At 53.8% G+C, this 15466-nt stretch overlaps 3 protein-coding genes across 3 annotated transcripts; 2 read left to right on the top strand and 1 right to left on the bottom strand.

Annotated features, from left to right (window-relative positions):
• Positions 1–3438: 3438 nt before the first annotated feature.
• On the bottom strand, positions 3439–7075 carry SMC5 (Structural maintenance of chromosomes protein 5; the record flags this gene model as incomplete). Its single annotated transcript, XM_071057764.1, has 5 exons — positions 3439–3808; positions 3878–4607; positions 4664–4736; positions 4796–5686; positions 5750–7075. The coding sequence occupies 5 exons, from the start codon at positions 7073–7075 to the stop codon at positions 3439–3441; spliced, it is 3390 nt and encodes a 1129-aa protein (XP_070913865.1).
• A 1677-nt stretch (positions 7076–8752) lies between these two features.
• GIN4 (serine/threonine-protein kinase gin4) lies at positions 8753–12714 on the top strand (the record flags this gene model as incomplete). The annotated part of the gene is made up of 5 exons (XM_071057763.1): positions 8753–9432; positions 9487–10209; positions 10264–12035; positions 12102–12434; positions 12494–12714. The coding sequence occupies 5 exons, from the start codon at positions 8753–8755 to the stop codon at positions 12712–12714; spliced, it is 3729 nt and encodes a 1242-aa protein (XP_070913864.1).
• A 935-nt stretch (positions 12715–13649) lies between these two features.
• Positions 13650–15439, top strand: FUM1 (fumarase fum1; the record flags this gene model as incomplete). Its single annotated transcript, XM_071057762.1, has 3 exons — positions 13650–14046; positions 14145–15168; positions 15250–15439. 3 exons carry the CDS (start codon positions 13650–13652, stop codon positions 15437–15439), a joined length of 1611 nt encoding a protein of 536 aa, XP_070913863.1.
• Positions 15440–15466: the final 27 nt, after the last annotated feature.

Here is a 15466-nt window from a genome sequence, read left to right as displayed (position 1 = left end):
GAACACTGGGGCGTCTGGGGCGTGTTGGGGACAAAGACTGGGCGAAGCATGGACCACCTCAGCTGAATCTCAGCCCAATCATGACATTGTGTGCACGTGTGAACGCTCTTTCAACATCACGCGGCAGAAGTTTAACCGTTCACCCAACAGCTCTCCACCCCTTCCTCGCCCCGTCTTGCCAGCTTGAGGATGGCGCCCCTTCTCTTGGTCGAGCACGTTCTTCGGCTTGATCAAGTCGCCACAAGCCGGTTTCCGATGGAGATGAGAAACTGCTTGCGTTGACCCTTTTGGTCCGTCATGGTAAAGAGAGGTCCGTTCTGCGAGTGACCCACCTTAATCCTAGCTTGCCTCTTGACCTGGCTTCCTTGTCCCGCATGTGGTTCGGGACAGCGACCGTCTTGCTTTTAATCTAGATGGTGCGTTGGGGAGCTTCGACGATGGTCGATTTGACACATCTCCCCCGCCGCTTGAAGAGCTTTTCGCAATTCAGTTACCAGTATTGGTAAGGGATGCTTAACTCACATCCCCCCCCCCCCCCCCAAGGCAGGCTAGTCAGCAGCAAACAGTGGCAGGTTGTCGGTTACGACTCGACTGGAGAGACAAATCCTCTCGTATGACGCCTATAATCACGTTTGCAGCGACGCGTGGCGAACACAAGAATTCACATCTGCTACCGTATATGTATGTACAATGCCGCCGTCTTACTGAGGATGGTGTGTTGGAGTGTACGGCGGAATATGAAAAGGCACACTGGCATGTTGTGAATACAGGAGTGAGCTCGGGCTAGTGTTTAGCGCAATGGAGGTTATAAAGTCGGCGAGCCGGCCTCGCCCGGGATTTGTGGGCTCCAGTAGTCACGCGATCGCTGCCAAAACAACCTTAATGGCAGGATCAGCCATTTCAAAAACCTTCCACTCGTTGTTTCTCTTGTTCTCAGTCCCTCGTTACTCCCCAAACTTATAGATAGTAGCCATATCAAGGGGCTTGATACGTGATAGGATCCCAGTTTGGATCTAGATCTCGACCTTCCAATCGGCTCTTTCGATATCGTTAAACGTAATTCGGGCCTGGACTTGTAGAGTCCTTGGTACACTTGTCGGTAGCGATTTGTAAGAGGCTGAAGTAGTTGGATTTTTAGTTCCGAGTTGTGTAGTGACACCTGGGTTCTTTTTAGATCCTGAGGACACATCGGACTGAGCAGGAGGTAAACTGGCACCCGGCGTAGCAATGGCGTGAATGGCACGAGCAGCAGCTGATTTGATTAGCAGCTGCAGGATAGCGAAGAATACCTTTAATGGTTTCCAGGCCAACTATCAATAGATAGCTCATTTGTTTACCTGCCCCTGGACAGGAACCCGACGACTACTAGGAACCTAACCCTTGGATACTAACCGACGCACCTCCTATCCGCTCCGATGCCACCGATCACCTGAACCACCACGCTTCTGAGAGCGGCCTCGTCAGATGGCGGTTGCTGTGGAGCGAGGACTGCAGTGTTGTGAATGTTGGACACGGGAGGTAATCAGGAACTGTAGTGAGCTGAAAGGAATTGAACGAGCGGCGAAAAGTGGTTTTGGATAAAAGTGCAGTGTGTGAGATACCTGCTTTGCGACCGTGCCAAGCACCCGGAGCCGCGAGTCAATCGGCCAGGTGGAGTGGTTGGAGTGCTGAGTTGGGTGGGCATGGTTGAGCTTCTCGTCGCCCCGCTCTCTCGGACTGTTCGTGATGCGACCGACGGGCCCGCTTCGCTTGCTGCGACCCGACGATCGAGAGTGCTTGTACAACGATCAGCGCGGGTCAAACAGGGCGTGCGTGTGCAGAAAGCAGAGACCACGACGGAGAACGTATAGGAGGACCTGAATATAATCAACTCATTATATCTTACTTTGTCATAGATTATACCGGTGTTTATAAAGTACCTACCTCAGTGTCAAGGTTAACGCCCTTGAGGTCACTAGTTACAGGACTACAACGGAAACCCGTAACAATAGGGCAGCGAGCGGAGTAAGTGAGTTCAGATGCTGTTATTATAGGGTATAAAAGATAAGAGCGGAAGATGCGGTTTAGGAGGGAGATTGAGTTCAATAAGACTACTACCCTCTAACGAGTACTCTGCTCCTGTATTATGTATGTGCTATTTGTATCCAGATACTCTAGTCCTACTCCCTTTGGATCCTCGATCCTTAGAGGTTGTAGGCAGTACCTGTTAACTAAAACGGTATTGTACTATTTAGAAGGACGTATCAGCTACTGCATCGGTATATAAGAACCTAGGTATTTACCTTTTTAGCTTCTTTACTGTTATTAACGTCTATATAGCAGCCTATAACACTAGTATACAGCTACTTATACTAGCGGAAATACTTCTACGACGATCCTCACGATTTGATCCGGCATGTTTGACACAGATATTCGAGGAAAACCATCGCCGTCGCTGGGTTTACGTTCTAGATTACGTCTCGCTAGGCTCCCCCTAACGTAGTGAATTCGTACTATCTCCAGGGCTATTAGCCAAAATGCGGATAGAACGGGAGGAGGAGGTGGCCTCTTTACCTCTTCTATTTCCGTAGTATACTAGCGATATTAATCTTGATCTTATCGGCATAGTCGGGTGTAAGGAACTGAGTGTTCTCAAGCTGCCTGCGGAGAGCTGCGCGCTGCTCGGCCGTAAGAGCCGCTGGCCTTTTTGCAGTCCGCTTCGCGGCTTCTCGCAGCGTAAAGCGCAGGATAAATCCGCATTGTACTACCGGTCTTCAGCGAGCGGTCGCGGCGGGCGATGCGCTGGCATTGCGGTAGCGTTGAGCGTCGAGGGTACCAAATCTGATGACGACGGTTAACGAGCCGCGGACGACGAAAAGCGCGAGGGGCGCCATTTTATGTCTTGTTGCGCCGCTGCGCCGCCTTGCCGGGGAGCCAAAAATGGATGCCAGGTTGAAGAAGACGGTTTCCTGGATTGCGGGAACGACTTCCTTTCGCAAAGCCAACTGTTCAGGATGAGGACGCTCATTGGAGGGTGATGTAGGTGGAGTCGTGGACTGTGCAGCCTGAATTGAATCGAGGGAGGCAGGTCTGTGGTGAGGTACCAAGTACCTGGTTGTGACCAAGCGTGCCGCCTCGAGACGCCCGAGAATGGCGGCCCTGCCCTGCCAAATTCGGCGGCCAGAACAGCAAGTTCTGTACTTAACCTGTAATTCTTTCTCATTCAACTCGACACGGAAAAGCAAGAGCATTACTTGAGCCATGCTGGAACCGCTCGTAGGATTATAGTGCATCGGCACTTCTGGGCCCTTTCCAACAACGTTGGAGTGCTGGCATGTCTCGGTGAGCTGCGAGTCTGCCATGACAGCAGACTGGCGATTCTGCTGGGCATCGAAACACTCATGCTATCGTCACTACCTATGGAGAAGGATATCAATTGTTTACTCTCTTCTCCTTCCATCAACGTCCTGTCAACCTTCGCTGGATCTTCACGAAATTTGCAAAGTTCATCTTCTCCGTCCCTCGCTCGTCGACATGCTCGCCACTGACGATTGTGTGCACTCGCATCCGTTCGTCGTACCGCAGGCCCGACAGCAACTTGGGCGTGATGAGGAAGTACTGGCTCGTGTGCTCGCGGCAGGCGACCTCTACCATGCGCTCATGCACCATTCGCTCGTTGCGCGGGTCCATGCCCTGATTGATCTCGTCAACGACACGGAACGGTGCTTGCGCCATCGACTGCAGCGCCATCAAGTAAAAGATGGTCGACACAGCCCGCTCACCGCCGGATTGCCGGTGCTGGTCGAGCCGCTGCAGCGTCTCGTTCTCTCTGTCAGATGTGGTCAGTCCCCTGCTGGTCGATATCAGGGGCGTACCGGAATCCCAGTGTAAAGCTTACCGGAACTTGACCTTGACCTCAATGGACCACTTGTCAAAGTCCTCGTCCTTGTGCACCCCCACCTCGCCGGCGCAGCTGATCTGCTCAAAATTATAGCTGAAGGCGTCGTTGATCTGCCCTACGAGCTTGTCCAGCCTGGGTTCCCATTGACTCTTGATCCTGTGGATCTTATCGTTAAGTTCGGCCAGCTTGCCTTCTTGGTTCGCTTGGTTGGCCCGCTCCCTGTTGATCTTGGCCGCGTATCGCTCGTACTCCTCGAGGGCAGCTGGATTGCTAGCATGGATGACCTCGAGTTTCGCTTTCTCTACAAGAATGCTCTGGTTGACCTGCTCGACTGTCCTGCCTTCGGCGCTCGCACGCATTTCATCTTTGTTCTCCTCCGTCAGGACACTAAGCGCTTCTTCTCGTGCTTCGGCTGCCATGCTACGCAACTCATTGAGCTCGTCCATGATCTTCTGCAGCGATTTTTTCTCCTCCTCTAGCTGCCGTGTGATCTCCGAGTTTCTATCTTTGAGAATCGTCACGTCGGATTCAGCCTCCATGAGGAGAACCTGCGCCTCGAGCAGAGCCTGACGCGCCTGTCGAATAGCAGCGATCTGCTTATGATGATGGAGGATCGCTTTGGCTTTGTCCAGCACCGCCTGATCATGGAGGTTCTCGAGCTCGTCCATCTGCCCCTTGAATGCTGCAAGTGTCTCTTCTGTCTGCCGTAGCGCCCTCTTTTCCGACTCTGGGAACCTGTATCAGTTGGCTGCGAACCCCTCGTCTTTCTGCGAGCTTTCATACCTATCTTGTCCGGCATGGACTGCCACTTTGTGAACTCGCGCTGCAGCTCACTCTTTGCCTTCCGCAACTCCAGCTATGGCCCTCTCTTAGCAAAGCACTCTCCCATACAGGAAGGCTGCTGAGCACACTTACCAGCCTCTTGGTGATCTGTTCCTTTTCCTGATCTATCTCATTCTTTCGAGCTTGCTTGGCCTCGTACTGCTCTCGCATCTCGGCGCGCTGCCTTTTGAGTTCCTCGATCTTGCGCAGCAGCTCTTCTTTCTCGGCCGCATCCACTGGCTGATCCGTCCAGAATCGGCCCCGACCGAATTGCATCACCCGTGTGGAGACAGCCGAAGGTCCATACTCCCTTCTGCGCGTGATGCGATAGAGCTGCTTGCCAGCAGCAAACTGGGTAGGATGGTCCATCTGCTGGATCCGGTCAAACTGCTCGTCGGATATGTCTTTCAGAGCCACCGCTGATGTATGCAGCCTCTTTTCAGAGCAGAGCATGGCGAGCACCGGTTCCGGCCCTTCTAAATAGTCTCTGACATAGCCATCGAACCCTAGTTTTGTCAACTCTTCCTTTGGCAGGGGCGGTCTAAAGGAGCTGTACGGAGTGAAGCAGGACCGGATCGTGACCGAGAGTCCCATCTTCCCGTAGAACTGATCGCTGAGTTTCTTGTGGTCGTCCCTGTTTTGCGCCGTGAAACATAGAAAGTCGTCTGCCTGCAGCATGGACTGAACGAGGTCGGTGTAGCGGGCATCGTTAACGGAGCACGAAAGCATAGGCGGCCCGAAAACTTCCTGCTGAAACTCGGCTTGGTTGTCCGCTAACCATTCCCACCCTCTGGCAGCGTCCGGGTTGAACCTTTTCAGCTGGTTCAGAAGTTGGCCTCGTTGGGAATCTAACTCCTGTAAATTGGTCTGGAGCTTTCCGAGCTGATCACGGTTCTCGCCCGCTTTAGTCCGGAGCTGTTGCATCACTTCAGCGACCTCCGCGGCTTCCGCTTCCTTCTCGCGATGCTGATGCTCTTGGTCCCGCTTTATCCAGGCGGTCAGTATGAGTACTATACCAAATGCATAGCAAGCCATGGGCACACTTACAATCTTTCTGTTCCAGTCAGCGGCATCGAACTCTTTTGGAGCCTGCCGATAGCCTGCCTCCAGATCCGTAATCTTTTTTCGCAGACGGCCGAGTTCTTGTTTTTTGGTAGCGAAGTTGGCCCTCTCTGCCTCTTTCTTGGCTAACAATTCTTGACACTTGGCCTCAGCAGCTTCGACTTGGCCAATTGCCGAATCGGCGGTGGCTTCAGCGGCCTGCAGTCGCTGCTGCCTGTCGGCAAGGACGAGCTTGATCTTGGATTGGTATTCCTGCTTCTTGTTGACTGCTTGAAGCGCAGGAGCAACGTTCTCCTCGAGCCGCCTGAGGGAACGTTCGCCTTCAGCTTTTCGCGCTTTTGCCTCCTTCCAATTGTTTCGCGCCTCGTAGTATCTCACCACTGACCGCAGCTTGGTCAGCTTTTCGATTTTCTCCTGAATCGCCTTTCTTTCCCGGAGCTTCTCGACATCTGCTTGCAGAACCTGCTGTCGGGCCTCCATCTTGCGGAGCTCCTCGCGGATCTTCTCGGTGCTGTGCTCTGAATCCTTCTGCATTTTGAAGTACTCCTTTAGCTGAATCTGCCAATTTATCATCTCCTCCGGGGCGGCCGCATGCAGTGTTTTCTCCAGCAACTCGACCGGAGTGAGGCCAGCAAACTCAGCAACCTTGTCTTGGGGCAAAAACTGGCACAAGTTGTCGATCTGGATCCTCAAGGACTTCATGAGCTCCTGGACCCCTTTGTGGGACACCCTCTGCCCGTTGAGAGTGAATTTCCTGCTGTTATCCTCTCGTCGAATGCAGAGCCCGACGAGATAGTTCTCGGCATCTTCTGGCTTCCTCTGCAGTTCCACCTCGATTTCAGCTTCGTCCTTTCCATGCTTAACAAACTCGCCGAAAGCGCTCGCCCGGCCCAAGACATTTGAGGAATATCCCAGACCCAAGCAAATGGCGCAAACGAGAGAGCTTTTGCCTGTACCGTTTGGCCCGATGACCATGTTCAGGTTCGGGCCGAGGAAGAACTCGGCCTCTTCGTATGTCACAAAGTTCCGCAACTTGACGCGAACGATTGCGCCAGGCTGAAACTCGGAGGGAGAGACGGTGTTTCCGGTGCGAGACCCGGCTGCTCGTTGCGGAAGGGGCCGCACTGAAGGATCATCAGATAAGTCTTCACCCTCATCATAGTCAAAGTTATGCGGACTATCACCGCCCCTTAAATGGAGAACGCTGAAAGCGTCCATCCTGGAAGGCAGATTGGGCGGGGTCCGGGCAGAGGCGGCTGGCGGTCCGCCGTCGTCACGGAGCGACCTGTTATCGACAACGCTATCAGGCATCTCAGCGCTGGTAAACAAAGACTGCAGACTTGTTTAATGACCTGAGCTTTCGGATCCTTTTCAGTTTTCGGTCATCCTTTTCTGCGGCAGCCGTCGGGCGATTAAACAATTCAAGGTGTAGTGGGGAGTACGATGGAGATTGAGGTTGAGGGTTGAGGTTAGAAAGTGCTCTGTGCACAAAACGCGACGCGTCTTTGATGGAGTTGGAGTTGGAGGGTGTGTTTAATTGATTTATTAGCGCAAGACTTCTCGCCGACTGCGATCAAATAGCAGCGCACGTATTGGTAGGAAAACATGGACGTCTAAACCCAGGATTATAGGGTAGGAAGGTTGTCTCAAACACTACAAACATTCTACGCAAATCACTGTGCGCTTAAAAGCCCGGAACACATCCTTTTCTCCTCCGTGAGACCTAATCTACAAGTCGAGTGCTAGCTAGCGTCACCATCTCTTTTTCTTCTCGGTCCTTGTACTGTAACGTACTGTATGTACTGTACCGCTCCCTCGGGTAGGTGGAGCTCTCCACTGCCAAGGTGGGGTCTCCGTTCCCCTAACCCCAACGAAGTCCAACTCCACCATCTCGTCTTAACGTCGACCCTGACTTTCAGCGCTTCACACTCATGAGAAATCCCAGGACGCTCCCGTCTTTAGCTCAGATCTCAGGTTCCCCAATTCCTCTAAAAAGATCCCAAAGTTACAGTCTCATGAAGTTATTGTTTTCCTCAATGCCCGCCTTTACTGCAAAAGTCTACCGGGCCCTCTCCTCCCACTTCCCCTCGGCGAATTCCGTTGGAATGAGAACCTCATGTCACAATCCGCAGTGGTGGTATGAACTTCCATGCCAGTCAATCGATCTGCATCATTCCGTGCCCAACCTGGAGGCGCGTACAATATCTAATCGTTGGCCCGGTCGCGTCACGTAACTCGGTACCCTTAAGCCCCCAATAATTACCCTTCAGCCTCAGGTAGGTGCTCCGGCCGATGCTCGAGTCCGATAAATCGTGCTTGCTAGCCATCGTGTTTCCCAACTGCCACGCCTCCAATCACTAAAGTTACCTTTACTCTCATTCATAAAAGCATATTCTGGTATTAGTCTTCGTGTTGGCGACAGAGACTTGGGGCCACAGGATGGTTCGTAACCCATGGAGTTAATGTGTTACCTACCTCACCATGAAGATATCAGGCATGAAGAATTCCATGACTTAGGATATCCTGCAATTCCTCCGCACGGCGCCGAGACAATCTCAAGCCTTCCGCTCCTTCCCGTGCCTCGCAGAAGACCGGGGCTTGCTGGCACTTGAGAGAAAACAATACTCGCGATTCCGCCCATTTCTTCCCCCCGTCCCTCCCCACGGGCCCGCCACATGTTCCATTGTTTCGATGGCCACGGCTGCTCATCTCTTTTTTTTTTTTTTTTTTTTTTTCTCGCTCTCAAAACTTTTTTTTTTCCTATTCGCTTACTCCCCAACCCTTCAGTCCAACCCGCGGGCCTTCCTCCACAACCGTGGACCCTCGTTCCTACCCGCCCCCCGCACTTCCACTTCTTGATCGCTACTTTCTGTCTCGATACCAGGTTTTTCGGCTCCTACCGACGCTAATTTCCCCAAAGTTACAATCCAATTGCTCTTTTAAGGTCAATTATGCTACATTGAGCGCTTACTCGGTGGCATTGTCGTCATGGATCCGGCCAGGAACTCCCGGGACTCGGGCCCTCGCCAGCCACTAAGCGATGCAACGACGCGAGTCAATCGTGCTACCGTTGCTAATGTGAACCACCGGCACCAGGGTGGTGACAGCGAGAATTATGACTTGTCGAAATCCAAAAATGTCGCTCGCGGCCGCTCCAACCCAATTGTTGCTGTCAACGCTCCTTCGACCGAACAACGTGCACACAACACACCAGCCCCGGCAGTGATGGCAGAGCCGGGACCAGTCAACCCACGCCTTTCCGCCGTTGCTCAGGACTTCCGCGACACAAGCGATTCCCGGCGTGTTTCTCAGTTCTCCAATGTTTCCTCGAACGCGTCCAGTACTCGGCAGCTCAAGACCCATATTGGGCCATGGCAGCTGGGAAAGACGCTGGGAAAGGGTTCGTCGGCACGCGTCCGTCTTGCGCGCCATCGTGCTTCTCATCAGCTGGTGGCCATCAAGATCGTAGCCAAAAGCACAGCCCACATCACTCAGGCCGGTAGTCTTGCGAACCTAGACCGCATCGATTACAGAAAGCCAACCACTAGTGCTGATGGGGGTCTCCGCCGGATGCCGCTGGCCATTGAGCGCGAGGTGGCCATTCTCAAGCTCATTAACCACCCGAACATCATCAAACTCCTCGATATCTGGGAGAATCGTTCGGAAATGTAAGCCCAGTTATATCCTCGGCTGACCCGAGTTTTTACTGATGCTGGTCTTAGTTATTTGGTCACGGAATATGTCGAGAAGGGAGACCTGTTCGAGTTTATCAACTGGAACGGCCCGCTCAATGAAGACGAGGCCATCTTCTACTTCCGCCAGATCATGAGTGCACTGGAGTACTGCCATTCGTTCAACATCTGCCATCGTGACCTCAAGCCGGAGAATATCCTGCTGAAATCAAACGGCCAGATCAAGATTGCCGATTTCGGCATGGCAGCATTGCACCAGGGCCCGAACCACCAGCTGCGGACGGCCTGTGGGAGCCCTCACTATGCAGCTCCCGAGTTGCTCCGCCATCAATTCTACAAGGGATCCGCCGTGGATATCTGGAGCATGGGTGTAATCCTATTTGCGATGCTAGCGGGGCGGCTCCCCTTTGATGACGACGACATGGGGGTCATGTTGACCAAAGCCAAGCGCGCCGAGTACAAGATGCCCCCGCATCTCACCAGAGAGGCTAAGGACCTCATCCGGAGGATTCTGGTAGATCAACCTGCGCACCGTATCACGATGAAGCAGATGTGGAGGCACGCTCTCATTAAAAAGTACGACTATCTTGACCAATACTACCAGTGGGAGGAACAGCCGGATCGTCCCCTGCGCCAGCAGGAGATTGCACCAATCTCCGAAGAAGAAGTCGACATACAGATTCTCAGACAGCTCAAGGCTCTCTGGCATGCTTACTCGGAACTCGATCTCAAAGAGAAGCTCAGGCAAGAGAAGTAAGTTGTTTGCGCCTTTGGACATCCTAGGTCAACTGCTAACAGGATTTACAGGGCCAATGACCAGAAGCTATTCTATTGGCTGCTCTACAATCACCGGGAAGCCCAATTGGAAAACTACAACAACAATGTTCCCATCTCGAAGAGTGATTTCCATCATCTCAAGCCGCCGAACTGGGGCAAGCGCATCTCGACTTGCCAGTTCACGCAGCCTGGGCGGAACGGCCATGTCCGGACTGTGTCCCGGTTCACAGTAATCTCTAATGTTCCTGACATGGACGATACAGGGACAATTAGAAGCTATGATCCGTATAACGCGTCACGTGTCTTGCAACCTTGTCCCTCCCAGGCAAGTCATGCCAAGATCATCGTCCACCGCAACAGCCCGGAGTCGGGAGTTGGACCGTCCCCTACTTCCATCTCGCATTCGTACCGCTCGTATAGGTCGGCTGCCGGCTCATTTCGGCAGCGGCAGCGGATGAACTCGCAGCATACGAATACGGCAGGCCATCTGCGGTCACCCCTGAGCTCTATGAGTTCCATTCGCAGCCAGCACAGCACCCCACGTGTCCGTGCAAGCAGCCGATCCAAACGTGGGGTTGACTTCTCAAATGTCCGAAACAGGAGTCGCCGTCATCGCCGTGACCGCCCAGGTTCCCTGGCTGGCCCAGCCAGTATCGCTGGTGATACTACGACCTATAAACGGGACTCATTCTCGCCATCAAGCCCGCCCCAGGAGCCGATGACACAAGGTACCTCAGCCACTCGGTCAATGGTGGAGGTTTGCGAACCCGCAGATGACAGTTTCATCTGGAACGAAGAGTTAGAACGACTCGGCCACCGGATTGCCCAGGATTGTGACGAGGCTTTCCGTAGCTCACTACTCTCACCAGAACCGAGTGAAGCAGTCGCTGACTCTCGTGAAACAAGTCCATTCACTATCTCCCTGGGGTCTCTTTCAGCGATGCGACTCTCGGAGGACCCGGATTCCCCGGGCGAGAGCCGTCTGGGAGCTCGGCCATGGGATAACAGACCGCTGCCCCCTGTTCCATCCCACGAGACCGTGTCGCCCTTTTCAACCCGCAGTTCTAAACCGAGCACTGAGACTGGTTTACAGACTAAAACGCCATCCACTCTTCATTCCAGCGTTGGTGCGTTACCCGAGCGTCGTACTGTTTCCGAACCAGTGTACAACCGCCCCGTCAAGGACGACAAGGACGCAAGACCTTTGCCCTCGATTTACGAAAATGGTCCAGAGGAATGGAAAAAGCGTAATCTCAGCAAGCATTACTTGGCATCTTCTCTTGACACGCCAACCCGTGTTAGAAACACCGGTCTGGATTATCTATCAAGGGCTGAAAATACAATCCGTGTGGTCAATTCACCTACAGCGGCAGGGGCGCTAGAACCCGTGAAGGTCCCAGCGCCTCTCAATGTTCGCAAAGTGTCTCGGAATACTGTCACTGCGAAACCCGCCCTAACATCCTCTGCTGAGGTACCTCGGCGAGACACGTCTCAGGGATCGCATCAGAAGAACCAGCTGGTAGACGGCTGCGGCAGCAATACCAACATTCCGGCGAAGAAGAGGGTCTCTTCTTGGTTTAAGCGCGCATCCAAAGAAGATACCAGCGGCTCGAGCTTTGTGACCGTGACGAACACCAGCGTGCGGTCTAAGGAGACGTTCACCAACCTGGAAGCAAGCCATCTGAACTGGCCCATTTCGCAGTCATCCGATGCTCCTTCTACCTCACGCGGACCAAAAAAGAAGGCTTTCGGCTTCTCATTTTGGAAGAGCACCAAACATGAGAAAAATGTGTTACTTGCAGGTAAGCAAGAGGAACATCCCCAGGAAACGGGTCAGCCCAATTTAACTTACACGCACCGGGGAGTAGGCGCCGAACTCGACGACACTCGCACCCAAGGAGATGAGAAGCCAGCGAACAAAAAGGCGAACGCACAAGAATCCAGTACCAGAGCAGGCATGGGCCCAAGTGTTTGGTCCGACAGCGATGGTGGAGTCCGGAAGATTGAGGTCCAACAGAACTGGCTGGCTCGTCTGTTTCGCGTTAAACCTGCCATGCGCTACCTTTGTTTCAACATACCAAAGCGGCGGGCTCGACAGGAAGTCGCAATCTTGCTTCGTGAATGGCGCAAATACGGCATCAAGGACGTCGAAGTGGACAAGGAGCGCAACATCATTTTCGCCCGTCTGGCTGCGAAGAATTGTGAGTTTTTCCCAGTCTGTCCTGCATGTTTGGCATAGCTCACCACCTGTCTTTGACAGATCTCAATCTGAAGGAAGTCTCATTTGCTATCGAATTGATGACGGTTATTGAACATGGCAAGCGGAACCAGTTCAGCATTGCCCGCTTCACACAGGAAAAAGGCGCGGCCAGTAGCTTCCATAAGATCGTGGACGCGATTAATTCGGTCTTTACGGGCCGCGCCTTGCTTATCACCGATAAGCGGAAGATCAATATGATGATCAAGACGCTCAATTCTTGAACGGCAGCGACGCATGCGGGGTTTGTCCTTGGCCCGGTTGCTTCGCGCTCCCGGCCGCGCCTCGCGAGGCTCACGCACGGGGTCTCAGAGAAGGTGTCGACAAATATGTTGTTCTTGTTGGGCTTAGATTCAGAGAAAACTGGATTGTCGGTTTCTTCTTTTGTTCGCCGTTGGTTACCAGACACCAATTGCTACTGGCATTGTCTAATCGGAATGGAGTCTTGAGAACCCAAGCCAGATGAGTACGGTGGGACCGGTTGCATCGTCGGACGGTGGTAAATTCATCGTTTGGACAGAAACGGCTCCCTTGGTCAGGGGTTGACACTCGGGGACGCAAAGCAATTGGGCGATTGTTGAAGCAGACGCGGGTTCGGTACCCGTCGCAGGTTCTCTTGTACAGATATAATCCATAGGGAAAATGGCATTGCATTGCATGGGTCGTTCTGGCTCTGAATGTTCTGTTGTTTGACGTCTTTCATTTCAATATCCATGATGTTGCTACGGTACCAGACTGCCGGTATTTCAGCCGATGTTGCAGGGTCAGGGGTGGTACGTGCACAGCACAGTCATCCGTTGCTGCCCTCCGATGTTTCCGCACTTGGCTTATCGATTGCTACACGCATCGAGTTCGGGATCTTCCGGAAACCGGGGCAGCGGATGGAAGGGTCAAGGGTTTGCAGCCAGGTACCGATATTGGACGCCGGTGACCCCCCAAAAAATAACCGACGTTTGAGGGTTTATTTATTTATTTATTTATTTATTTTTTTTTTTTTTCGGCGCATTGCTGTCAACTTGCCATCCTTCACTCCGTTGAGTTCTCTGGGTTGAATCGTTGGTACCATATTTTAACTTGCATCGCACCGGCGCATTTCTCCAACTTTTGGCATCAGCGCTAAGTAATAACCTATTTTTTTTTTTGTCAGGCGATTTCCAGCATGCTTCGATCGGTTCGCATTGCCGGGCCCGCAGCCCGTGGCAGCCTAGGTGTGCCGAGGACAGTCAGCAGGCCGCTGAGCACATGTCTGAAAGCCGCAAGCAATCCATCTAATGCCCCCATTGCGTCATATGCGAACCGACCTACAACACCAGCGATTCGGCACCAGAAACATTTCCACGGCAGTGCAACGAGGATGGCGGCAAACACCAGAACCGAGAGTGATGCGTTCGGCGAGATCCAGGTGCCGGCCGACAAATACTGGGGAGCGCAGACAGAGCGCTCGCTCTCAAACTTCCGCATCAATCAGCCGCAAGACCGGATGCCCCCGCCCATCATTAAGGCGTTTGGCATCCTGAAGGGCGCGGCGGCGACGGTGAACATGCGCTATGGCCTGGGTAATGCACCCCCCTTTTTGAGGATGCCCTTTCCACGGTGCAGTTGTCTCTGTGTCTGCCATGCCGAAGCTAACGGTACGATTTGGCTGGCTTTCTAGACCCTACTATCGGCAAGGCCATCCAGCAGGCGGCGAAGGAGGTTGCGGATCTTAAGTTGCTGGACCACTTCCCCCTCGTCGTCTGGCAGACGGGCTCCGGCACACAATCCAACATGAACGCCAACGAGGTCATCAGCAACCGGGCCATTGAGATCCTCGGCGGCACTATGGGCAGCAAGAAGCCGGTGCACCCCAATGACCACGTCAACCGCTCGGCCTCGTCCAACGACACATTCCCGACCGTCATGCACATTGCCGCCGTTCTCGAGATCGAGGGCGAGCTGCTCCCGGCGCTGCACAGCCTACGCGCAGCCCTTCAGGCCAAGGTAGACGAGTTTGAGGCCAAAAAGATCATCAAGATTGGCCGCACCCATCTCCAGGACGCGACACCGCTCACGCTCGCTCAAGAGTTCAGCGGTTACGTCGCGCAGCTCGACTTTGGCATCAAGCGGGTGGAGAGCGCTCTGCCCGACCTGCGCCTCCTAGCCCAGGGCGGTACCGCCGTTGGGACGGGCATCAACACCTTCGAGGGCTTCGCCGAGGGCATCGCGGAGGAGGTTAGCAAGATGACGGGCACCGAGTTCAAGACGGCGCCCAACAAGTTCGAGGCGCTAGCCGCCCACGACGCCATCGTGCAGGCGCACGGCAGCCTCAACACACTCGCCACGTCGCTCACCAAGATTGCTCAGGATATCAGGTACCTTGGCAGCGGGCCACGGTGCGGTCTCGGTGAGCTGGTGCTGCCCGAGAACGAGCCCGGTAGCTCCATCATGCCCGGCAAGGTGAACCCGACGCAGTGCGAGGCCCTCACGATGGTGTGCGCTCAGGTCATGGGTAACCACGTCGCGTGCACGATTGGTGGCATGAACGGACAATTTGAGCTTAACGTCTACAAGCCGCTCGTGATTCGCAACCTACTCCACAGCATCCGGCTGCTGGCAGACGGCATGCGCAGCTTCGAGAAGAACCTTGTCGTGGGCCTGCAAGCGAACGAGGCCAAGATCGCAAGCATCATGAAGGAGTCGTAAGTGGTTGCCCCTGCAAGCCAAGCGTTACAGACCCATTCTACAGTGTTTTTTGCTGATGACTGACCCCAATCCGCCAGGCTCATGCTAGTTACCTGCCTCAACCCCAAGATTGGCTATGACATGGCCAGCAAGGTTGCCAAGAATGCGCACAAGAAGGGCCTGACTCTCAAGGAGAGTGCCATGGAGCTCAAGGCGCTGACTGAGGAGGAGTTCGACGCGCTGGTGAGGCCTGAGCTCATGGTCGGGCCCAAGCCGTACAAAGGCTAGATTCAGCTATTGCGTCTAGAACTAGAT

This window comes from Madurella fahalii, assembly GCF_045866475.1.
Source record: "Madurella fahalii IFM 68171 DNA, scaffold_1, whole genome shotgun sequence".
In the NCBI taxonomy this organism is placed as follows: domain Eukaryota; kingdom Fungi; phylum Ascomycota; class Sordariomycetes; order Sordariales; genus Madurella; species Madurella fahalii.
The sequence above is the reverse complement of the archived record's forward strand: the minus strand, read 5'-3'. Positions and strand labels throughout refer to the sequence as shown.